Source organism: Dermacentor silvarum, chromosome 5 (genome assembly GCF_013339745.2).
Source record: "Dermacentor silvarum isolate Dsil-2018 chromosome 5, BIME_Dsil_1.4, whole genome shotgun sequence".
Lineage (NCBI taxonomy): Eukaryota > Metazoa > Arthropoda > Arachnida > Ixodida > Ixodidae > Dermacentor > Dermacentor silvarum.
The window spans coordinates 16,215,712-16,242,120 of NC_051158.1; the positions used below are offsets into that span (position 1 = coordinate 16,215,712).

Sequence of the window (26,409 nt, forward strand, 5' to 3'; positions counted from 1 at the left end):
TCGAAAGCCGCCTTCTCAATACTAGGTGCCGCAGTGCGCATGTCGAAGCTAGAGTACTGTATAGGCTCCCTTTAAGGAGCCAGAATTGCGCCAAAATGCGCCATCTTGGGTTCCAAAGTTGTGCGGAAAAGCCACTCTCCATAGGCGTAGAAGCCGCGCTCGCGCGGCACTACCAGAAACTTTCTTAAATGCGAAGCATTTCTTGGCAAACATTTGCTACTTTGACCTATCTATCTATCTATCTATCTATCTATCTATCTATCTATCTATCTATCTATCTATCTATCTATCTATCTATCTATCTATCTATCTATCTATCTATCTATCTATCTATCTAACCGCCTACGACTTCGTGGTCTCATGGTCGTTTCGTTAACTTGGTAGGTACCAAAATTGGCATACAATGACACGAGTATATGACGAACATAAATAATATGTCATGATATGAATGCCATAACGTGTGTCATGTAGGTCATGAAACATCCGACCACGTCTTGGTGCTCTCATGGTCGTTTCGTTAACTTGGTATTAACCAAAATTGGCATTGTATGACAGGAGTGTATGACGAACATAAGCGATAGGTCATGACAAAAATGTCATGACATGCGTGTCATGTAGGTCATGACAATGACTCAACGGAAACAGATTAACACTAAAAAACCACTGAAATGGGTTCGGACATAGGTACTAAGTGAAGGAAACACTAAAGGATGGTGGTAGATCATAGTCATGACCATGACTCAGCAAAAATGACAATGACTTAGCGAAAAAAGATTAACAACCAAAAACCACTTAAATGGGTTCGGACGTGGGTACTAGGTGAAGGAAACACTAAAGGATGATGGTAGAAGTCATAGTCATCACCATGACTTGGCAAAAATGACAATGACTTAGCGAAATAAGATTAACACCCAAAAACCACTTAAATGGGTTCGGACGTGGGTACTAAGTGAAGGAAACACTAAAGGATGATGGTAGAAGTCATAGTCGTCACCATGACTCGGCCAAAATGACAATAACTTAGCGAAAAAAAGTGGTCGCAGTTTCACCTGAAAGGCGAAGCATCAATTGCGATAGCAAACTTGTAGAGAGCTATACGGAGTAATGATATTAGCTTTATCAGCTGTATAAACTTGGACATGCAGCAGCATCGGCAACACGCAGAACTGTTGTCGACGCCATCGGCGTTTTGCCCGCGTTCGCTCAAAATGCGTGCGGCGTTGGTGACTGTTGCCAGAGCCTGTGATATAAATAGGCACTGCGTGCCGCAGCTAAACGTCGCCTCCCTTCCCTCCCCCTCCCCCACGGCCTCTCGCTCGCCGGAAGAAGGCGCGTTTGCTCTACATACATGGTGATTGTGAAGGAGAACAGAGACGCCTACTTCTGCAGCCCTTAAGCGAGCAGGGCGCAGAACGCGCGTTTGTTCTCCGCCGTGCGTTCACTCCCCGTGAAAGACGCGCCCCTCGCGCCCTTTCACTCGCACATACAGCGTTCGGCGCTATCATCATCATCATATCTTATCATCGGCGACGATTTCTTCTCCAAATGACGTCATACGGAACCTCACGGCGACGGCGACGGCAACGGCGACGGCGACGCCGATGGCAGAAATCTGCTTTTGACTGTCCATATAATTGCTATCGCAATAAAAGAGACGCCTACTTCTGCAGCCCTTAAGCGAGCACGGCGCGGAACGCGCGTTTGTTCTCCGCCGTGCGTTAACTCCCCGTGAAAGACGCGCCCCTCGCGCCCTTTCACTCGCACATACAGCGTTCGGCGCGCGGCGACGATTTCTTCTCCAAATGACGTCATACGGAACCTCACGGCGACGGCGACGGCGACGGCGACGGCTACGGCTACGGCGACGGCTACGGCGACGGCGACGCCGACGGCAGAAATCTGCTTTTGAGTGTCCATATAATTGCTATCGCAATAAAAAGATTAACAATCAAAAACCACTGAAATGGGTTCGGACGTGGGTACTAAGTGAAGGAAACACTAAAGGATGATGGTAGAAGTCATAGTCATCACCATGACTTGGCAAAAATGACAATGACTTAGCGAAAAAAGATTAACACCCAAAAACCACTTAAATGGGTTCGGACGTGGGTACTAAGTGAAGGAAACACTAAAGGATGATGGTAGAAGTCATAGTCATCACCATGACTTGGCAAAAATGACAATGACTCAGCGAAAAAAGATTAACAACCAAAAATCACTGAAATGGGTTCGGACGTCGGACTAAGTGAAGGCAAAGTTAAGATCTCTTAGGTGTAGCTGAAGGGACTCCTGAGGACTCATGACGTGAATGTCATGGCATGATTGTCATGTAGGTCATGAAAGATCCACCTATGCCTTGGTGGATCTCTCATGGTCGTTTCGTTAACTTGGTAGGCTCCTCGCACACTGCTTCGCATAACATCGATTCCCACAGGGCGTGGGATCGGCCGGCTTTTATTTCTACACGAATGAGATGCACCACTTCACCACTGTAAAAATAAAGAACCTAAGGTAAACCAAACTGAACAGCAATAAGATTTGGAACCAACAAGAACGGAATATGGCTGCATAATCATGTGTGCAACTGTTTAATGCATGAAATTCAGTACTTTCCCTTGAATGTACCAAAAGAAAGAAGCTGCTGGCGGACACAAAAACTATATATATATAACGCTGCTCAGATGCCTATGGCCCTGCACAAGATGAAAAATCTGACGCGCATTCCGATATCTCGTTATTTTGCACGTGATTGTGTGTGTAAAACGACGGCCTGCTCCGAGTGGGCGACGTTTGTAACACCCACTGTCGTACGAAGTTGTCCTTATTGTAAGGAAACAGTGCAAAAAAGGAAGACAAGAATTAGACGACGACAAACACTGACGCAGATTCGGTCGCAACTAAAGGTTTACTTCGGAAGTAGCAACGGAGCGCCCTGAATAGCGATATACGAGTATAATGCAGGATCTAGTTCGTTAACTTGTATCCGCCTGTAATTTAACGAGACGAATCGAACATAACCATTCAGGCATCATGTTAAATAACTCGCCGGTAATGCCGTCCTCGGTCGCAGCAGAAGCCGAGGGCTCCCGTTTTGATGCAGACGTGTTCCGCATGGCTCCCGACTGAGACCTAGCTTTCTGGCTTAGATCACCGTTCGCTAACACATTTCAACCCAAATAACGCCAGATATCGAAGCGCAATAAAGTTGTTTTAGGACAAAATAAGTAACCAGCTGAACTGTACGAACCAGTCTAACCGTGCTGCCATGCGCAGTTACACTGGATACCAATAAAAATTTTAATCCAGACAAGAAGTCACATCGGAGGTCCATGATGCTGAACGTCAGTTTGCGTTTTTAGTGAAAAAAAAAGAACAGCGTTAGTGCTGAAGAGTACAATGTGTAATTAGGAATAATAATTTTGTGCTCTTTCTCGTGTAATGAAAACGCTTCAATAAGTGTGGGAGAAAGTTTGTAGGTTAAAATGGCGCTCACTACGGCGCCTCTAGCGGGAGATATTGTGCTCACGGGTGAAGATTTTTAATGGATGTACTATGCTCGTTTCATTAGCAGCGCCACGCCGGCGATTTTTAAGAGGGGGCACTGACACGTGTACTTGTTTATCTTTCTCTGGTGACCGCTTTTCATCGGCCAACAAATGTTAAACGTTATCGATCGGCGCAGAACGCGCCTGCATGCATCGGAAGTTTAGCGAATGTTATGGATGGTTCTATCCGTTGTCACTTGTCACCGAACCTTGTGTGGTCTGATTGTATGCGCGACGCGAACTGTGTAGTATACTTTCTGGAAGGCACGCGGGTACCAGAGATTGCGCTGGAACCTTCGATGAGTCACGTGTAAAAGCCGACGCGCTTGATAATAAGTTTTTCGACGATCGCCGACTGTGCTCGCTGCTATCGCTGTGCTTGACTGTTGCTTGTTTTTCCTGGGCACAGGTTCGCCCAATTAAGCGTTACTTTTGTTATTCACAGTTTTCGTAACTGTGTTCTTCCCCGTCACTACAACGTGAGAATATTCTATGGTGGCTATGGCCCTTTGCGCCTTAAGTACAAATTACTTGCGAACTCAAAACTTAAATGCACCTCTGCTATCTGGGACCTGCACAAATCGTGTCCCATCATCGCCCTTGAATCACTGCCCCTCAGAGCACTAGTCATAAAAAACGTGGGAGACGCTTAAGCTTCGCCTTTAAGAGGAGAGCGCGATAGCATTAAAGGGTGTCTAACTGCTTCTCATGCTCTCTTTTCTCACTACGAGCTGCTTCTCAAGCTTTCGACGCCAACAAAGACCTCCTTCTCATCGCACATCAGTTTATTTATTTCACACAATAACTTGCTTCTCACCGCAATGACATTCTTTACTTTACACAACCATTTGTTTCTCATCGCATCGCTGTTTATATGCATGCTTTGATCTGATTTTTTCACTCTTACAATTTTTTGCTCCGATACATCATTGTCTTCCACATCCTACGCTACTTTATACAACTCATTGCTCTGTACATTGTGCCGTTTCATTTTCTATGACACTTTACGCTCTACACAATGTTTATATACACTAAGTTTCTTGTTCGCTTACGCACACGCACCTTGAGTGTTCAGCTCGATTCACAAACATGCATACACACTTTCAGCACACATTTCTCGCTTGGCTACTACACATCAATCCAAATTCAATGGAGCATCCAAACACACACATAGCACCTGTAATTAACTTACTAATTACCATACACACTCGTTAACAATAACAGTCACTCGAACCACAACCTTCTCATCGATACATCACTCATACACATGCATCCAGTCGTTTAAGCTCAATGAACCACCACGCGCCTTTACTTCATTTAATTACCTCTTACTAATTAATATACTCACAATTACTATGTACGCGTCAGTACGTTTCTCTAAGACACATCACTAAGTCAGAACACAACCTGCTTATCGATACATCACACATACACACACACATTCATTTGTTTAAGTACAATTAACCATCCCATACACTCGCATACATCTCACTCTAGTTAATCCATTCTTAATTACCGTTTTCATAATTACCATACACGCAACAGCACATTTGTCTAAGACACTTTACTAAGTCAAAGACCACAAAGCATTCATTATGACCCCCTCTAACAAGCTTGAACTAACGAGCCTTCGGGGCCGTTTCGCATTCCAATGGCCCTGGGTTCAATTTCCACCTAAACCTCAATTTTAGTTCCAGCTCAATCACTTTCTTTTGGCTGAAGGAACCTCCCTGAGAAATTTGGCGTCAATGCGAAAGTTCTATGACCAGTTAACGAAACATATTAATTCCTTGCTTCCATCGGAAGTTTTCGCTCACGTCTAACGCATGGTCAACGCACGAACAACGCTGACGACGCCGGATTTTCTGCATAACGAGGCCTTAAAGCAATTGCTTTAAAATTCAGGCCGCTGGTCCATGTGCCCGCACTAGCACTTTCTCCGCTTCGCTTTCTTCCCTAACATTAAAAAACAGGAGGGACCTTTGTCACCATGGCCCGGCAATCACCACTAAAATTGAATTTTTGGCGCTGGTTGCCAACCACATTCGGCCATTAACTCGTCTATTCTAATCCACTGTTGTTGCTGTACATAGTTCTTTTTATAGCGAAGCTATATACCTCTACCAACCAACGGTTCTTTCGTGTGCCCAGCAAACAAAAATCCCTCCGCCAAAGTGGGCGGATCCTGGCGATAGTGCAGAAAGGGTCCAAGCTCACTGGCACATATCAGGAACGAAAAAGAGAAAGAGGAAGAGAGAGAGAAAGAAAGAGAGAAAGAAAGAAAATCACCACGAAGGTCAGATACACACACGACAAGCTTCGCTTACCCCCATTTTCTCGACAGGGGAAGGGCTGGTAATTTTTTTTGTAGCCTACTCACTACGTAACACCATTATTGCAGCCTTTAAAGCATAAAATTATCAATAGTGAAACGACTTAGGAATCAAGAAGCATCGGGTTCGCGAGCTGCATCATGGGTGCCTCTCTTCAAAATGCTACGCCAGCAACCCTTTTTGCTTGTGAAAAGAAAATTGCTTTCACCCTTAAATAAATTCGATTTATGATAGGGCTCAACTGTCACTTAATATCTGAGTGACTAAGTGAATGTATAAAACAATTGTGCATCCTGCGCTTGTGTAGTTCAAATCCAACGTTAATTCAGCTCCACTAACTTGAAACCTGGGGAAGTGCGAAGCAGTGATGCGCCGGTGTTTCCCTTGTGTTTTCCTTGTGTGCCTCTTGTTTTACCCTGTGCTTATCTTGTGCTCAGCAATTCATCATCCATTCTGACACCTGTGCTAAGGCACAACTAGTGGGAAACTGCCACGCACATGGAGCCAAATCCTTTGCTGATGATTGTTAGAAGTGATTTTAACGAGTTTCTGCTAATTAATGCGCTTAATGCTTGATTATTCCTGCCTTTTAAATTATCCTGAATCCCGTTAGTCTATTTTCACCGGTTTTGATCAATTCTGAACTTGTCATGACCCTGTTTTGAGCACTTGTTTTCGAGCGTGATCACGACAGATCACACGCCACGGATGTCGACGACAGCCCGGGCCCCTAAAGTGCTTCGCACATAAACTCCGAGGATACCTGAGCACTTCTTATGAGTTGCAAATGCGAAAGCATTTACAAGGACCGCTGAGCGGTCCTTCGAGTTATGAACTCCTCGCGGGCAAGCGAACGCGTTGAGACGCTTGGCGCGTTTTGATTTGGCCATCACTCGCACAAAGCCACAATGACTTTGTGCGAGCGTATAAAATTGTGCTCTGTAAAAACAACCCCTTGTTGAAAGTTTGCGCTTTGTGTGTCCTCTTGTCCTTCTTTTATTGCGATAGCAATTATATGGACACTCAAAAGCAGATTTCTGCCGTCGGCGTCGCCGTCGCCGTCGCCGTGAGGTTCCGTATGACGTCATTTGGAGATGAAATCGTCGCCGCGCGCCGAACGCTGTATGTGCGAGTGAAAGGGCGCGAGGGGCGCGTCTTTCACGGGGAGTGAACGCGCGGCGGAGAACAAACGCGCGTTCTGCGCCGTGCTCGCTTAAGGGCTGCAGAAGTAGGCGTCTCTTTTCTCCTTTACAATCACCATATATGTAGAGCAAACGCGCCTTTCTCAGACGCGCGAGAGGCCGTGGGGGAGGGGGAGGGAAGGGAGGCGACGTTTAGCTGCGGCACCAAGTGCCTATTTATATCAGAGGCTCCAGCAACAGTCACCAACGCCGCACGCATTTTGAGCTAACGCGGGCAAAACGCCGATGGCGTCGACAACAGTTCTGCGTGTTGTTGCTACCAAAGCCGCTCACCTTACTTCGTATGACATTGCTGTGTTGCTATCGCATTCATTGCTTCGCCCTTAGGGCGAAACTGTGACATTTTTTTTTGTGGTCGTTCCCTCTGTGCTATAAAACCAGAAGATCATAAAACAAGCCCAAATTCTCACTATCTCGGAAAAATGAAATTTGATAGTTTTAAGGAAAGCCTATTGTGCATGACGTTGTCAAACGCCATCGGGAAGTCGTCAAAATACGTCATCTACTGATACCTCTAACTGCATGATGCATGTCATTAATAAGCAAATGTAAGCTGTAGGACTACAGCGTGAAAGTATAAAGCCGTGAGAATTGTCTTCTGAGCATCTCGATGATGTAATAAACGCATGATCGGACACTTCTAATTTTACTGTATCATTAGCGTGCAATCTTGTGCCTAAAACTGCCAAGCACCAAATTCCGTTGTTGGCAAGCTGAAGTTCATTGGTAGCTAAAGAGCTGTTGAAATTATGCGGTTTTTGCGAGTACACACATGTTATAAACAGAGTGCTAGCACAGTTCAGTCACTCGCTCTTCACGTGTTCCGGATATGAATGTCAGTCGCAATATCAGCAAGCATACGTTTCAGCGCTGCGATCAGTATCAAGCATTACCGTCATAAGCACGGTACCCTGGGAAGCACAGGGGCCAGAAACTCACGACTTAATCATTTTTTTTCTTATCTGCAATAAAGTGAGGCATGTGCGTCGATAACGTGACTCCGTAATTTGCTGCCATGAAAGAGCGATCCAGCATTGTTCACCTACTTGTCCAACTACAACAAGGATAATGGGAGGGGAGGGAGGGGGGGTGCATTGTGTGTGCTGGGCTTCTTTTTCTATGCTGAAAAAAATAAACTTAATGAATTGTGCAGTCTGTACGCCTGTATGATTGAGTAATTCGTTGTTTGATTTCCGATTTTTTTCATTGTGTAAGAAATAATTTATTGATAGAGTTCAACGGTAGATTCTGGCGGTAAGACCGGTGAGGAGAAAGAGAGAGAATAAACTTTATGCAAAAGAGCACGCGAGCATAGGTAGCTCCTCCGCTTTGCAGTGGGTGATCCCCTCAGTCCGGGAGTCCAGCGGCCTTAGCTGCCCTTCTAATTCGGTTGACCAGGTTGAGCTGGTCCGTGGAGACGGAGCTGGACAGCCCTGCCTCCCATTGCCGTGTGGTGGGGTGTGTTAAGGGTGTGAGCGGTGGTGTGTTTGCGCAACGCTTTACCATATGGTATGGGCTTGCGCAAACACACCACAGACAGGCAAGGAGGTTAGCTCGACTGTGCAGTTGGCTAGCCTACAAGTGGGGAAGGTTCTGGGGGAGTAGGAAGAAAGAAGTTAGAAATTAATCATGTGCACTAAATGATAAACTGAAAAAAAAAACATCACACGGGCTTTGAGATACACTGTAAAATACTATACTCCATTACACACTATATAGTTGCACCATGAGAGGCGCCATACATCGCGCATTGTTACATTTGTTGGTGAGATTCACGTGATTGTACCATAGAAAATGGGCGTAAATATTGCACATCTGTCAACTGAAATCTAAAAAAAAAAATCAGCAGTTCAAATCAACGTCCTTCAACAGAAACGCCTTCTACGTTGGCATACTTGATATGCAAGACTGAATGGTCAACGTCCTCGGCTTTTATTATTACTCAAAGAATGTGACATGCTACATATTATTGCATATTGATGCGATAAAATACGAGTTTCCTAGTGAGATTTCTGGTGTTACTAGTCGACACTGAAATTGTCATAATCCATGCCACCGAATAACACCAGTTGTCAACGTTGTAAACGTAGATATCAATTCACAAAAGCTTTGTGAAATCTGTACCTGTCGCATAAAGGATGGAGGTAATGACTGTATTCATCAAGATTGTGAAACCTTTCAAGGTATTATATGGTTCCATTCTGCCGCAGAAGTGCCGATTACCAGTGAAGTACCTAAAACCAAGCCACCGTTATGCAGTCTGGCAGTAGACCCTGAAACGACCCATTTTATCTAGTTGTGTAGTCAGTTCAGCAGAAGGAAAGATAAGTACAATCTCCCTGAGATTAAGGCTGAGCGAAACGGGAGGTGATAACAGCTATTGAGCGGCAATGGATATCTTGCGATAACAACCGCTTACAGCCAATGCCCAAGGGGTGTGCTAGGCCGATATGACAATCCTGGTTATCTCTCTCGCAACTGTATACCTCTGAATGCTATTTATGCGGATGTTGAGACGATCTGTAATATGTTGCTGCGAACGCAGTACTAGACGCCCCAGAGCAGCCGGGAAGCCCGTAGGACAACTACAGGTTCATCGTGAATAGTGGCTCTAGCTGAGTCTCTTTCAAAAAGAGCTCGTAAGAATGAGCGCTTTCAGTTTCACCTGCTTGTCGCTCACGTTGGCCTCTCTGGCAACTCTTTCTAACGCTGCTACGTCCTGCAAGAACGAGAAAAATGCTGATGTTGACTGGTGAGTGCGGATATTCTGTCTTAGAATTTAACTAGCGGAGGAACTTATTGGCCGATTTACTGCAACTGAATTCCTTAATTTTGCATTCATCAAGAGCTATTCCACCCCGCAAATACACCTCTTCCTTAATGTACGCCTGAAAAAGTTGTATGCCATAACTCCCACATCCATAATCCGATATGAAACATATAATATTACATGCAAGAACTCGTTTTTCCCTTATGTCGTATGATGTTATTGCATACAGAAGTCATACGGGGTTTCTTCAATAGGGACGTAGGCTGTGTTTTTACTTGTCAGACATGATATCTCTTTTTATTTATTCTTTATTTGAAGTGAATACACTCCAGGAAGGAGGCCAAAAGGCACAATGCCTGACGAGGGCCTTCTCCCCATTGTAGGCATGTTTCACTCGGAGGGGTTACAAACAAAACGAAAAGTAAATCAATCAATACATTAGCAACGTAGCATATGCGTCAACACTTGTTGGCATAATAACAAAACAAAAGCAAAAATCAATATATAGTCATAAGGAAAAGCAAAGCTCAGAGCCACTACCATGTCAGGTGCCTGAGGGAGTACAATGGGATAACTACTTGTACTAAACGTTTGCTACCCTACTAAAAAAGATAGCTTTTGTTGTCGTTTTTTGCTTTCTGACAGCATGTCGTTGAAAAAAAAAAGAAACACTAGCCTTTTTTTACAAGACTCGAAATATATGGTTGATTTCTTGAAGTGCCCGCCTTATCTACTGCCTTCATAAGCGTAGCAGTTTGCGGCGGTTGTCAGGAGTCTGATTGCATAAATAAAAGCACATTTTTCGTGCGGAGGCCACCTCAAGTGAAGAAAGCTTTATTCCAGATTCTTTCTCAAAAACAGTCATTGCGCATTTGTAACCATTGCGTAGCGCCGATCACATGTGTCAGACGGCAAGCCAACGTAATCACGGATTCAGGGGTTAGTGGTAATTGACAGATGTGTAAAACGTTAATTTTCATGACATAATTGACTTCCGTACAGCGTGTTGCACAATTGGCGACGTCAGACTCACACCCTAAAACACTCTACACCATTTGGAGTCTTAAGAGGGGCCACTATGCTTTATCGCTTATGGCTAGGGGTGACATTCACGAAATCTTATTCATTTCTCATTGGAATGGCCGACGACGCTCTTTGCAATTCTTGTTTTTGCTAGGAGACGCTAGAACACATTCTATGCGACCGTCCGGAATATAATGTTCCGAGACAGTCCCTGGCGTCCGTTCTAGCGCACCTTGACAATAGACCAATGTCAATTGAAACGATTCTCACGTGTCGCCGACAGAAGACATCGCAGCTGAAGGCGACGAAGGGGCTACTTAGGTTTTTAAAATAAACGGGCTTGGACAAGCGGCTGTGACAGTGATGTCACGTACCACGCAAGAGTGACAGACTGTGACTGACGATGTGTGTGCTGTGCTATGTGCTCTCGCTCTCTCTCCTCCCCATCTTTCATTCCCCCTCATCCCGCTCCCATGCGTAGGGTAGCAAACCGGTCGTGTTGAACTGGTTAACCTCCCTGCCTTTCCTTCTCCATCCTTGGAGTGTATCTTTGTCCCCTATCAATAAACGTGTTCTGTTCTGCGTGTCTTTCGCTGCGAGCCCGGTACTACGAGGTCACGAACGGCACGTGTGTTATCATCGTGGCCCAGCACTCTTGACAGGAAAGCCCTAACAAGTGCAGGACTTCCAAGAAACTAAATGCAAGCAAGACCGATGACCGTCATTGTTGTGGGATAAATATACGCCCCAACGGGTGTAAACTGTTTTAAAGTGTCACCCACACGTGTGCAGCATAGAACACCCATACCCGCAGGCGAATCAGACATCGTGACACGCTGGTCCAGGCTGTACGGAGGTCCGGGCCCACACTGTATTTCCGTACTTAGACGGTGAATAATCGTCGATTGGGAGAATTGGTAAGGTGTCATTACGAAAAAAAAAAGGAGCGCGAACGGGGCAGGTACACAAAGAAAGCGCCTGTGCCGTCGTATTTTTTTAAATTCTTTTGTTTTCTTTCCTGCGTCCCTTTACCGTCCGCGCTCGTTTCTTTTTTTTTTTTTTTTTTTCATTAGACATGCAGCCAGTTCGGTACAACAAACAGAATAGTTCAGCAAGTGATCTAAGAACACTGAAAATCGAAAAGAAACAAATTCGCAGGTCCCTGGCATAACTTCACTCCGTTTTCGTAGGTTCTTCATGTACAAGCTCCCAAGAGGAGCGCAAGGAAAGGACAAAGTAAGCGTTCCCAGTGGCGAGGAATACGTGTACATCGATTCAAGGACGCCGACATCCACACCTTACTGGATGATGTCAACGCATAACATCTTCAATGCCAGCAACGCACTGGCCAATACAATTACTCCTCTCACCACAGCGGAGAAGCCACAGGTAAAGGAAGTAAATATTCGGGCCTATACAACACACTTCATTACAAGCGAAACTTGAACATTGCCATTTACCCAGAGTGCACGTGTAGCTATGCCTTTAAACGCGGATTTCATCGCAGAATAGCAATGTAAAAAATAATGTGTAAAGAACTCCTATGCTACATTTAATCCAAAATCAAAAACGGTGGCTGACTAATGTAGTAGCACACGAGGAATAAGGATTATAAACAGGGATAAGGTGCCTCAGAAAGGCTGGCCAACGTTTCGATACCTATCGAAACGTTGGCCAGCCTTTCTGAGGCACCTTATCCCTGTTTATAATCCTTATTCCTTATGATACATTTAAGTTGCTTTATGTAATTATTTGTGAAATAAAGACGGAATTACAGCAGCAAGTAGGCATATATTTAACTACGACATCTAGCGTGGGAACCCATCCCACTCGCGAATGCGGCCACAACAGGGCCATGTGTCAGAATGTTTTTAAACTTCCTGTAGAGCTTGCTGAAGAAGCTGCAATGGAGCTAGGAATCGCAAGCTTCTAAAATGACGCCGAAAATATCTCGTCGTGTTCTCGTGCAGAACCTAGCGTACGCAGTTTACAATGACCAGCCTCCGTACCATCTCGAAGAAAAAAAGTCAAGCAATGGACACACCAAAGGTACTTATACTTACCTTCGTGCAGTATAACCTTAAGTTATACATCGCATACTGAGATCCCCGCGCTTTGTACTTTCTTTGTCGACTGCTTTCTTACTGGCAGCGACATTATTACACTATTTTAAAAACCTCGTCTTCACAAGCGAAAGGGCCTCATTAGTGCACTGAGAATCAAGCAATGTATGCATACATATTTTATATTTACTATCAAGTCTGGGGGGGGGGGGGGGCGGCACATAAGTGCGAACATGATAAGGGACGTGCGAATAACCGGCCCATCTGCAGTTGCCGTCGGCAACATCTAGGGGAGTCTAATCAGGGTTAGCGTGGTTTACCTGTCACTTGGCGTACTACGTGGCTGCCGCGATTGTTGCAGTCCTGGGATTGGTGCTGCAGGCCTAAGGGAATGCTGACATCCACTAATAATTCTGTGACTTCTTTGTTAACTGAAATAGAAACCTTCCAATCGCCGGAAAAAATTGTCAGTGCGGTCAAGATAATTTACAATAATACTACTCTGTGCGAACCAGATTTGGTTTCGATATTCAGGAGATAGAATCATCATGACGTCATGAGACAGTTGCCCGCTCCGTTTCTCAATAACGCGCCCAGCACTTTTGCCTCGATTTTAAGAGTGTCATCAGAAAGCCTAGCTTTACCGCTACACAACGTCAGCAAATTTTGTCGTGTCTCAACGAAGTCTGGTCGATGAACTAATAACGTCGATGAAACCGCATTCAGTATTTCGAGACCAACATTAGTATGAAATTAAATGTCTAATAACTGCTCCCTAACCTTGGCACTTGCAAAGTGTCATCCTATTTGGTGAACATGTTCACCCTTCTGCCATTGATGTGTGACAGGGGGTGAGGCCTCGTCAGGAAGTATGCTATTAGCTTCTTCCTTTTGCCTCCCCTCGTGGGCATGTTCTGTGTAGACATGTTCATGTCCGAATAACCTGATTAGATTTTATTTGATTATTACTTGAGAGAAGGGCACAGTAGAGCCTCTGCAACTGTCAAAATGTGTATCAGTACTGTTCGAAAATGCCTACGCACCTAGTGCATTTATTTCCGATGCAATCTCATTCGGCAACGAGAAAATGCGGAAAATTTACTTAACAATCGCACTTTCTTCATCGTGTCCTACAGGACTGTTCATCTTCGACGACGAGTCGGGCGTGTGGATTATTCACAGTGTGCCGAAGTTTCCCGAGATGCTCCACAAAGGCATGTACGTCTTCCCAACCAGTGGACGCGAGTACGGCCAGACAATTTTGTGCGTCACTTTCCCCACTAGTCAGCTCGAAACGATCGGTAAGTGGTGCAGTGGGCGAAAGATAGAGCATTTTTATTGAAAAGTACCGTTTTAGCTGCCGAAAGTTCGCCTGCATGCCACGCAGCAGGGGATGGGCCTTGAGCCGTCCTAAGCTGCAAACTTATTGCATATTCCTCCTTCTTACCCTGGATTCAATGGCTGTTTCCGGCTGCGTTCCTTGTTATGCCCAAGAAGTCTGTCTGGGTTTAATCAGAATCCTTACGCAAAGGGGCACAAGGGTAAAAATAAGAAAACGAATGCAGCCCTACACAATCGTTCGCAGAAACAGCAAGAATTCTTCTTAGAAAAGTTGTACTATACTTTTGCATTGCTGATAAAGCAAAAACTCGGGATTAAGTATGCGGACCCCTTCTCAAGTGAAGCTTCCTCGCCGAGTTCTAGGCATTATTTCGGACGTACCGGGCCTCAAAAGCCAAAAGTGTTTAATGGGATGGTGGCGCCATCCAGGAACAGTGCAGCAAAGTAGTATTTTTACCGTTTAAAGCCTACAGTTTCATACAATAAATACCAGAGGGAACTGCGGCGCTAATGCTTTGGGGAGCGGCAAGCAGGATGATTCAGCCGGCAAAGGAATAATGGTTAAGTACATGGAGTTGCCTCCTTCTGCCTTCAACATCGGCTTTGTGACTTTTCGAACTCGTCATTTTCGACAAAGTATGGCCTTATAAATACTTAAATAAACATTCAGAAAGATCGTCCGACGGCTGGATTGGAACACAGGACCACTAGCACACAAGCCTGATACTGAAACTATTACGCCACCGATGCATGCGTCGGCAAGCGGCATTTATCGAGGGCAGGCCGGCGCGTTGAGACGCTTGGCGCGTTTCGTTCCGCAGCTTAACTACAAGAAACCGAGGCATCAGAACCACCACGAGTGCAACGTGACACTGTAGATGACCACTGAACTTGTAAACAATATATATACGAGCATGTACTGCGTGTAAATTTATGTATACAATATCCACCCTGTCTCTAATTCCCTGGAAATAATATCATTTTTTTTTCGATAACATGCTCCTGCTTATTACTAATATTTATACCTCGAAAACCACACTTCATACACACGCACGGTTCCAAGACAACACAATAACATCCTCAGGATGTCTTGAGTATGTCACCCTGAGGACGTTATGGTGTCCTCTGGACGTCCTCTAATGGTACTAGAATTGCACTAATCCAGCCCTGTTGTCCAGCCTCATAACAACCTCAGGACGTCCTGGAAACAACATTTCAGGACTTTTTCAGTTCGTTTTGAGTATGATACTTTGCAGGGCTGGTTGGGTACTGCATTTCATAAAATCGTCTGTAATTGCTGCTGATAATCTGTTTTCAATATTTTTTTATGCATTAAGGGTCAACGTGTTTCCGGGAGCTTTTGTTGAAATAAGCACTGCGCCTAGAAACGCACATAGGCACGGCTTAGTTGCTGACACAAAAAATTAAATGAAGATACTCATTTATTTGTAAATTATGACATCGATCGTGTTGGCAACTTCTTTGCCCAGCGTAGTAGTCCGCAAAGGAACCTAGAAAAAGAAAGTCATCAATGAATCAGTACAATAAAGAGTAGAACAAGTGTATATGCTGTCCCTGAACTTACGAGATTGTGTGTACTACTACTGCTAGCAATTACATAGGTTGTTCCCGTCCTTGTGGTAAGATGATAACATGTTATGAATAAACACTGCGCTGGGTCGGCCGCGCCATCGAACGAACAAAGTTATACCACCATGCCTGCAGCTTGACCCGTAAATGTAAAGCAAAGTTGTGGCAGTGCGATTGATCAGCTGGCACCATGTCATCACTATCGGCCGTCAGCACACAATTTACACGTTGGCATCGTTCCAGTGAACGCGATGGAGGGTCCAAGCATATTTGCTCAACATCCGGCTATGTAATTTCGCCGGGCATGCTGCATACCTGCCGAGGAGCCCAAGATTGAAACATGGCAAAATAAACGAGTGGGAAGGCGACACAACCAGCGAGTGGCAACTGAAGGGTTCATTCTGCACTCAGCAAAATGCAGTGTGAGGTAGACAGGGAGCACCCAAAAAAACTCGAGGCAATCATTGTGATCACGAACACCGGCGAAAACGGCATGACACAAACCAAAAAAACGCACAACACTTGAAAACGGCGTCATTGCGAGACAAGGGAATACAAGACAGGCTTGCGCGTGAATGAAGAAGCGAAAAAAGGAAAAGAAAAACAAAGCACTAGTACACACGTATGGCGAGCGGGAATCGGGAACAAGACAGGAGATTATACCAAGTGCAAAATAAACCCCTCAGTTCCCATTCAGCACATGTGCCGTCCAATCGCTCGAGCGTCCACGTCTTTTGTGCTGCAAATAAACTTTACTGAATACCATAACATTGTCAACATGTTGTGGCACAAAACACCACTCGGCGAATTCTCGAAATGGAGCTCATCTATCACCAATATTAAGCACCCATAAACGCGAATTTTGCTGATGCATAGGGGCTTAGTCATATCTTTAATACACAAAGGAATTATGAGAATACTCACCTCCGGCCATGCCTCCAATGCATGCTGCCATCTTGATTTCAACAGTCGCTTGGCTAGGCTTGTCTAGCTTGATCCAATACTAGCTGTGATGGATTGGTAAAATGTCCTCTTTCGTTTTGGACTTACGCCCTGCTGTTTGAGATGGAACGCGGGTGCACGAACCGCTTACTCAAGCAGGGGTGAATAAAAATAAAATAAAATAAAACTTGCGAAAGTTTAAATTTGACTTTTTTGTAATACGTATCTGCTTGCAAGACAACGAAAGTGACGAATTGTATTTCAAACTGTTATCGTCCGCAGTACGTCTCCGCAAGAATGTTTTCAGGACATTGCATTGTCCTCAGAAAGTACCCGAAAAGACGTTTCTCGGTTGGTCCAGCGGACGTCGTCCTCAATATGTCCTAAAGACATCACAAAATGTGCGAGGACTTTTGTGCCATTTGAGGACGTCCTCAGGACGTCGAGTGTTGTCTGGGTTCATGAGCCAATCACACCAAGGATGCTTTCCTTTGCGTAGAGGTCAACTGGAGTTGAGTCCGCTTGCTTTTTGGCATTCTCAAAATTATGCACCCACGCTGTCATGAGGACACTGAAACAGGAAATGTGACTGAAGATAACTCGTTTGCAGTAGGCTCAGATGAAACGTTATTGTGCCAGAATTAATGAAATGCTGATACATTGTGGCGAAGATTGTATTTAGACTGAAAAAGAAAATGGCCAGCTGTGGTACGTAAACGTTCAAGTGTTAAAACTCGCCTCCTTTGGCTGGCTCCTCCCAAATGCCTGTTATTACTGCAGTCTATACGCATTCTGAAAACGTTTAGGTTAACCGCGACAACCATAGAGAGACCACGACAAAGATTAAAGCTAGCATAAATACACGTTTTTAAAAGTATTGTTATCTCTTACCCTCCCTCTGCTTGTTTTGATAACTGTGTCGACAAGAACACGTCAAAACTTACATCCGAAGAAAGTACCGTTCATTGGTCGCCCCGTGTTTACTACAGGTTGTCAATAAACCTTACATTGTTCCCAGCCACACACCTGAGACTGCAGTACCCAAATATCTACGATAGCTACGCGCCGGCATCACTCCGCAAGGGTCGTCCTGCTCTGAATCTTCTTCTGGCTCGCAAGTTCATCCGTGAGGCACCATGGGTTCTGACTGCTTCGCTCAAGGACGTCTCGAACAACCCCTACATCAGCTTCGCCAAGCACGGCCGCTACAACAGAGGTGCGTAAAACAGCAACGCTGCGCACCATACCTACCATCAGAGCTACTTATCACTAAAATTTGATCTCGCTACTCTCTACCTGTCGAATGCAATGCTGTCCAGTGCCTCACGACACTTTTGTTTTCATTTGTCAGGTTTATTGTTCCATGATCACAAAGGAAATAGGAGACTGTGAGACGAAATGTAGTGGACAGCTACGATTTGGTTCTGACTAATCAGTATTTTTTGACGAAGTGTTCGGTATACGAGGGTTTGCATTCCGCGCAATGGAAATTCGTCCACCACGTCTGGGCATTGAGCAGGCGACCTCGCACTCAGCAGAATTAGAGCCTCGCGTGCTAAGCCGCCGTCACAACTAGTGATTTGCAACAGTTTATATTGCACTTCTTTGTATTTAATTATGAAATAATGGTCCAAAATATAAATGCAATATGTCTGACTTATCAGTCATGAGTAACTTGGTATGGCATTGTTTGATGTGGGGTTGGGCTGAGGTATTAGTAGACTCCCAACTTTCACGGAAAACCTAGAAGAGCCAAATATAGCTAATAATCATCACTGCAGTGCAAAAACTGTGATTGCAATCGAAAAATGACACCTCTACTTTTTTTTTTTTTTGAGTTTGCCTTCTATGTTTCTGGGTTCATTTTTACATAAAAAAGGCACAGTATTCTTTACGGCTGTGTGAACGAAACGCAAACAAACAAATAACATTTTTATTACTTTCTGGTGTGCAAAGTATTGCTCTGTTTTAGCAATGAATTCAAACCATCTATAAACATTAATAGTTTTAGACATACTTCTTGTTTTTTTTTTCTCACATTCCCACAAAAATTCTAATACAAGGCCCTTGAAAGCATGAGCGCTAGTAGTAGCCCTTCACATTCGATTCGAGTTCTGAAAACGTCACGCGTTCATGTATATAAGCAAATATAGTCCCGTTTTCTCTGTGTTACCAAGTCCGCGTTTCGCGTCCTAGTCCGAATCCCAGCAAAGCTTTCATGGCGGTATACGCGTGATATATTTTACTGTCTATAGTCGGGTACAACTTTAGAAGGCAGCGGCATTTTCCACCTCAAAGGTGGATGCATACGAGCCTTCACCAATGGGCGCGCACTCTAGACTGACGTCATGAGCCGGACGGCCGGTGTCCCCGCCGACGGAGAACATGGCAGCCCGCGCTTCAAGCTGGGCCGATTGGTGTCAGCGGGACTATTTATTTAGTCGCGGAGGCAATCGGCTGCTGCGCTTCGGTCATTTTGGCGGGGCCTCTCCTGTCTTCTTAAGTTGTACCCGACTATATGCTCGCATAGCTTGGATTCCTCGACATAGGAAATGACTCCCTTCACACGAATCAGGGAATTTCACTGAAGGTTTTGCTCGTTCACAACCGTGTGGTCACAATTATCATTGTGGTTCACATAGCGTATTTACGTTTGTCGCCTGTCCTTCAGACGTCTACTCGGCTGCTGTGGCCAGCAGCCTTGAGTCTAACCTATTCGCCTCCACATGGCGCAACGGGGCCGGCGGCAAGGTACCCGCCGATTGCAACGACACCTACACCGTCACCAACGTCGACGCCTTGCGTTTCAAGATGAGCAAGCAGCAGCTGGACGTCAGGAACGGCGAGGACCACAGCAAATGGGCAATCTCGGAGGAGACGGCAAGGCGATACGTTTGCATCGGAACCCTCAACCGCATGGTACGGAGAGACGTAATAAAATGTTTGGCTGGGCCACATGGTTCAAATGTCAGCGATGCAAATTAGCTTGTGGAGGAAACAAAAGCTATGGAGCAAAATTTAGCTTGGATCAAACTACCATGCCGCCTATTAATGAACTACATGAACACCAAAGAAATACTTTTACGGTAATACCAATGGATCAAATTCAATGACATTTGTTGTATTTGAGGGAGAAAGTCAAACTTTAGTGACTGTAGGAAGCAGAACATTAGGGCTTGCAATTGATTGTAAATATTGCCAAAAATCAACAAGTTTAAATAAAATAGAAACGTGAAGTTCATAAATTTGGAACTCCACACCGAGAACAAATATCCTAGTTCTCAACAGAACTGGGATATTCGGTTGAGAGCTAGAACTCGAACTGGCAACTGGGATATCTTGAGAACAGTAGAGAAGAGAAGTAGAGTAGAGAATCTAATGAGAGCCAATTTGGCGTATGGACTTAAAACTAAGGTGACTTTGTTACGAGTTTTACGACTATTTTGAAAACATTCTACTCACATATTAGTTCCACATTTCAGCAGGATGTGTAATAAATTTATTTTGTCCGCTGTAAATGTACTACTAGGTGCAATTGGCAGAATTGTGACTTTGTTTTCCATTACTGAGTTACAAGATTGTAATGTTGATAGTTGTTGTTTTATTTAGGAATTTGCAATAAAAGTTACAAGAGCAAGGATTGTCAAAATAAAAAAAAATCTGCATATGGCAGTCACTAGATTTTAACATTTTCTTTCGAATGTAGCAAATGATTTCAAATTCGGGGGAGCGGTTGCCGAGACAAAGGATTCCTTCTTTCTAATGTGTGGGTATTTAGATAGGAGCCCCGAGCTAAAGTATCCTGTTTGAAAAAAAGATAGCAACAAGGAGCTCCGTCTCTGTAGGAGTTTGGCTGCATCTGCGCATAAACCGCATTACCAAACTCGGATGTCAAGAGAAGCGCGTGTAGACCTAACGTGAAGTGCGTGGCTTGCGTTATAAAGAACGAAGTTTAGCACCTGCCCAATTCTTTCGTCTTCCCTTCTTCTTAAGTCTTTGTCTCCTCGTTGCGCTAATATGCAGCCCCATTACGAAGAGGTACAGCCCAGATGTATAATTTTGTGCTGTTGCTGTACAACATGGCGCGTTGCTATACCATAGTGACTGTATGGTAATGGAGGCCAATGAAAGCTGAATTAGTGCTCGTCATATAGTTCGAGAAGCTCGAGAACTAGTTAAGGACCACACAAAGAGCGATGAAACGAAAAATGTTAGGCCTAACGGTAAGAGACAGGAAGAGAGCGGTGTGGATCAGAGAACAAACGAGAACAGCCGATATTCTAGTTGACATTAAGCGGGAAAAATGGAGCTGGGCAGGACATGTAATGCGTAGGATGGATAAACGGGGGACCATTAGAGTTACAGAATGGATACCAAGAGAAGGAAAGCACAGTTGAGGACGTCAGAAAACTAGGTGGGGTGATGAAGTTAGGAAATTTGCAGGCATAAGTTGGAATCAGCTAGCGCAAGACAGGGGTAATTGGAGATCACAGGGAGAGGCCTTCGTCCTGCAATAGACGTAAATGTAGGCTGATGATGATATAGCTCATATACTTAAGGTTATCTGGCTCGACATTCTTTGGTTTCAATAACCTAGAGCCGCTTGGAATTTAAATGAATGCATGAAACTTGGTTCACCGAAGGCAATGAACGAGAATATCTCCTTTGCAATGACTTTATTGCAAAACCCATACAGAGGATAGGCGAGAACTAGTAGGCCAGGAACTATGCACAACCAGAGATATTCTCAACTAGATTATGGTATTTTCTTTTAATCCTAGTTTCAAGTTTTGTTATACTTCCGCAAAAACATATTTTACCTCAGTTATCTTTCGTCGTTATTTTACTTCAACTGAGCCCATTGAACAAAGCTACCGCACAAGAACTGAGGTGGAGTTTCGTTTGTTTTCCTCAACGAATTCTCGTTCCATTTAAAGGCATTGTATCTTATTTTTTTATTTCTTACACTAGGGAAACGTCAAGTACAAAGTACCACACACTGGGCAAGTCTCGTAATTGTTTCTACATTTGGACAGCAAATAATTAAAAAAATCTTTATTAGACGAAATGGGTGGGTGACAGTTGGAGAGCAAACCTGTTGATTCCTTGTATGAAAACAAGAAGCTCAGTGCTTTGCGCTGTTTCGATGGGCAACGCCACGTACTCAGCATCCGCTTTCAAGTCAAGGAACCTTGGTCGAGCTTTTCTATATTTACTCGATGTAGTTTCCGCTCGTGTCTGTGTGTTGGGCCCTCAATCAGTACAGGCTCATGGAGACACCACAGCAACGCAGTTGTCAAAGCATGGACTTGCGCTCTGTCCATTGCGAAAAAAAGAGTCTCTTCGTGTGCGCACCGTTTAGTCGAAACCGGTGATAGAGGGTCACCAGATGTCATGGCAGACATTGCTGTAGACTTGATTGACGTTCCAAACAGTGCCAGTGGGTTTGAGCGCATCCTGATGACGAAAGTGATTGCGACGATGTACTCAATTGCAGCACTCACAGTACCGAAGAGGAGGACAGACGCTCTGTTTCAAGAACGCCCTACTTCACAAGTTGCTCCTGAGAAGTGTCACGGAGTTCGACAACTGCAGCATATCAAAATGATCATTAAGATCATAGTCACCGCTCATATTAGTTGTTTGTGAAGCAACTAAATCACAACAATTACAAGACTCCAGGATCACGAGAAATAAAGAGCGTTATATGTTCAAACCACCTCCACTATTTTCTAAACAGACAAATCACCTCAAATCATTTGGATGAAATATGTGGCTACTCAGTTAGTCTTATGTAATAAATACCCGGATCCATAATGCGTACGCAATGTTGACGCAAAGCCAGCACACAAATGTGAATTTTTAAAGCGCGTTTACAAGGCTTTGTGCCTATTTAAAACATCCTGCTACATATTTATAGGATCTACGGTAGTACACATGTTTACCCTGCAAGAAAGGTTTGTTGCCGTGTTTATTGGCTTGGGTTGCTTCACAAATTGCCGCACGCCTCAAATATTATTTCTCTCCAGTGAACACCGATATTTAGACGCACTGGGACGGTGCTTCTGCCGCCGGGGATAATGTTACACGCATATTTCTTGTTTCTTTCGGACGATGCGCGCGGGCGCTTCGACGAACAAGACGAACTGCTCTTGGCTCTCGAGCTGTCGGCTGCACTGGCCAGCCCTGCAGTTGTTTTTATCAACATACTTGTAAGTAGTCTTCAGTGTTCAATCCCTCGCTCGCGTAACAGTTTGAAGGTTTAAGTGCTCACGATAAAGGACAATAAAAAAGATTGCATCTTAAAGGGCGTCTTGATATCGACGTCAATCCCTCAAGTGCGCCAAAGTAAATGGCTGTGCTGTGACGTCACTCACAGTGGTACGTGACTTTGAGAATCGTTAAATGCAACAGCAGTTATTTGTGTGATCTACTGCCTCAACAGATGAATTAAAGCTTAGAGAAATTGTAAAACCTACAAACCGTATGTCTGCGTGTCCTTGCTTTACTTCGTAACATAGCAAGAGAGATGTACTTCCGTTTCGTCTGCTTGATTCGTTTGTTGCGCGCGCAGAGATCGAAACTATGTCATTTTCTACCGTGTTACAGCGAGTGATCATGCTCTGTGATCCGCTTGCGTCTGCCTCAGTGTTCGTGTAACACTGACTTATACCGCTAGTCAGATGTCCTCGGGCACAGCGCGCAAAATTGTGCGCTGTGCGAAACGAGACAAACGCAACCGCTCGCGGGCGAGCTCGTCGCCAGAAGTGTGCAGCGCAGCAATAAAGTGAGGAAGAAAGAAAATAATAAAGCGGAGCCGGTGACGTTTGCGCCACGCGATACTACAGCGCCAATATGGGAGAACGCAGGAAACGAATTTCGCTTGCGGGAAGATAGACAGCGGCAAGTGGGAAGAGTGCCTGTGCTGGTGGTGACGATGGCCTCCTGAATATATATTGAGGGAACCTAGGGTATGACAAAACATCTTCTGGCGAGGAGCATACATGTTCCTAGAGGTAAACACTCGCCATAAGCAACAACACAAAAGAACAAGGTTTATGACGTTTCGAGACCCTACGGGTCCCGTGTTCACAAACGTGAAAGACCATTTCACTTCTGCTTGGTCTACTGGGTATGTTATGCTCTTTAATGAACTTCTTTCACGCCGTGTCTTATATACGAATCTGCCAGAGATATAAACCAATACATTTCGCCATGTATTACGTATTTAAGGCACGGTCCAACCTTTATCGCATTTGTGAACGAGAGACTCATACGGGCCTCGGAACGTCATAAACCTTGTTCTTTTTTTTTTTCTTGTTGCTTGTAGCGAGTGCTTGTTTACCACCAGGAAAATATATACAGGATGAGAGAGTCAGTGCCGGTAAACATTTTTTTTAATGTAAAGCTTCTACGGCTCCAGCACTTCCACTCCCTTGTACCGCTCATATGAGTTGTCAAAATAAGAAATACAAATGAAGAAATGATAGGCACAGAGGTTCAGTAACTACTCGACTGGTCACTCTGAAGGGGGGGGGGGGGGGGGGAAACGTGTGAGAGGGTAGAAAAGAAGAGGAAGAAAGAAGAGATGGTATAGGAGAATGTATCCTCTAAAGCATGAGGAAAGGTACTTATAACAACGCCTGCACTTTCGCAGAAAGTCTAAGCAAATATGCTTAGGGGAGGGAAGCTGACCAACATGTAGGCTCTGAGCCATGGCTCATGATCTTTTTTTTAATAAGTCCCTGTTGGAGGTAATGGGTTGAGCGGAGCGCCATACTTTGTATGAAATTTATTTCACACTAATGTCAGCCTGTAAACCAAAGCAAATATGCTCGTATCAACGAACTAAAGAGAGCACTTTGCGCCATGAAAAGCTTGACAACTGTCCCCTTGTGAAAAACCGAATTCTTGGACCCTAATCCATAAGCATAAGTAAGCATAAGTAGCTCTAAAAGTGCCAGTGTGTGTGTTTTCATAAAAGTATTGCTGACAAATTAGGCGTAGTATTTATTGCGCTAGCACCTCGCGCAGCGCTAAAAGAAGCGGGACTCGAGGCGGCAGAGAAGAAGACGAGGTTCAACGAAACGAGACCCGGCATTTTATGTAAGTCTTTTAATGTTCAGTGCCTTAATGATTTGCTTAACTGCACGAGATTCACTAGCATCGCGGTTCGTGCTTTCGTCCCTCCTCATCTCGCATGCGTGAAAGGCATTGTTCGCGGGGTTCCTACCGATATTACTCCTGAGGCCCTTTTGAAGATGCTCTTTCCGGCTGGTGTTGTTTCTGTTTATAGATGCAATAGGTCGGTGGGTGATAACCGAGTCCCAACTGAGAGCGTCATCGTCTCGTTCGCCGGTTTAACGCGCCCGTCTGAAGTGAAGGCTTGGCCGTATTTGTTCCGCGTGGAGACATTGTCACCTAGGCCATTGCAGTGCCGAAACTGCTGGAGATTTGGCCACAGTGCTAATGCATGTAGATGTTCAGTGAGATGCTGTAATTGCGGCGGCTCTCACTCTACATCAGCCTGCGACGAAGATGCACCTAGGTGTTGCTTGTGCGATAGATCTCATAGTGCTGCAGATAGTAACTGCCCTGCGCGAGGCCATGAGATTCAGGTGCTTGAGATCGCGGAGAAACGTCATTGTTCCCGTGCGGAAGCAATATCAGCAATAAAGGAGCGCGATGTTGGTTACGCGGCAGCTGCTTCCCGTCAGTCAACATCCCTAGAAGCCACAGTTTCGGCCGCTGTAGCCGCAGCCATTGACAAGGCAATGCCAATAGTTATGGAGCGGCTGTTTAATACTTTTGCCGAAGGTATAACTGAGATGCTAACTGCCAAATTTAATAGCCTCCTCCAATCGCACTCTGCTGCTGCTGACCCAACCCAATGTAGTACTCCCGTGCGCCATTCAAATGAATCGAACTTTGAAAATCAGGCAGAGGTTGAGTCCGATACCTCAGTTTGTTCTCCGGTCTCAGCAACTGCGGGACCTAGCCACCCATTTGGACACATGAGGCTTGGGACCATCAGCAATAGACGCAAGGGTTCCCCACTTTCTCCCACGGATACTCCTAAATCTAAGCCTAAAAAAGGAAAGAACAATGATCACCACGAGCAGGATGCGTTGCGTTCTGCCGTGGAGTCATCCATTCTAGGATCGTCATAGCATCAGTAAAGGTTCTCCAATGGAATTGCCGCTCTATATCCTCAGGTTACGTTGACCTTCTTTATTTAGTACACAAAATAATACCAGATGTTATTTTACTTCAGGAATCATGGCTTTCGTCACATCAAAGATTTACTATTAATAATTTTCGAACATTTCGTTTAGATCGTCCAGGTAGGGGCGGTGGGCTGCTAATACTAGTTTCATCAAAAATGTATCATAAGGTAACTGTAACTTTTGAACATGTGTGTTCAGACTGCGAAATTTTAGGATTAGATTTTTTGCTGCCAGGTTGCTCTGTGTTTACAGTGGTTAATACGTACTTCCCGAACGGAGTCAAGAACACTGATCACCTGGACTCACTGTTCCGAAACTGTTCAAATGCAACGCTCCTGGCAGGAGATTTTAATTCGCATCATACTTCTTGGGG

The 26,409-nt window shown here is 44.7% G+C and overlaps 1 protein-coding gene and 1 long non-coding RNA gene across 8 annotated transcripts in view; one reads left to right on the top strand and one right to left on the bottom strand.

Moving 5' to 3' along the window:
• The first annotated feature begins 9,588 nt into the window (after window positions 1-9,588).
• The window catches only part of LOC119452950 (plancitoxin-1), a 74,225-nt gene continuing 57,404 nt past the window's right edge, over window positions 9,589-26,409 (top strand). The window contains exons 1-7 of one of the 7 annotated variants that reach the window (XM_037714912.2): window positions 9,591-9,832; window positions 12,064-12,262; window positions 12,844-12,922; window positions 14,073-14,237; window positions 17,828-18,025; window positions 19,481-19,728; window positions 22,307-22,588. In XM_037714912.2, the coding sequence (XP_037570840.1) occupies window positions 9,726-9,832; window positions 12,064-12,262; window positions 12,844-12,922; window positions 14,073-14,237; window positions 17,828-18,025; window positions 19,481-19,728; window positions 22,307-22,417 (1,107 nt within the window). In that variant the 5' untranslated portion in view covers window positions 9,591-9,725 and the 3' untranslated portion in view covers window positions 22,418-22,588. Of the gene's footprint in view, window positions 9,833-12,063; window positions 12,263-12,843; window positions 12,923-14,072; window positions 14,238-17,827; window positions 18,026-19,480; window positions 19,729-22,306; window positions 22,589-26,409 lie in introns of those variants that run through there. The other 6 variants (XM_049667434.1, XM_049667433.1, XM_049667430.1 and 3 more) reach the window with 6 other exon arrangements.
• On the bottom strand, window positions 15,402-16,822 carry LOC125945546 (uncharacterized). Its single transcript, XR_007466977.1, has 3 exons — window positions 16,792-16,822; window positions 16,531-16,606; window positions 15,402-15,788 (listed from the first exon to the last, which is right to left on the bottom strand). It is a non-coding gene; the product is annotated as an uncharacterized LOC125945546 (long non-coding RNA).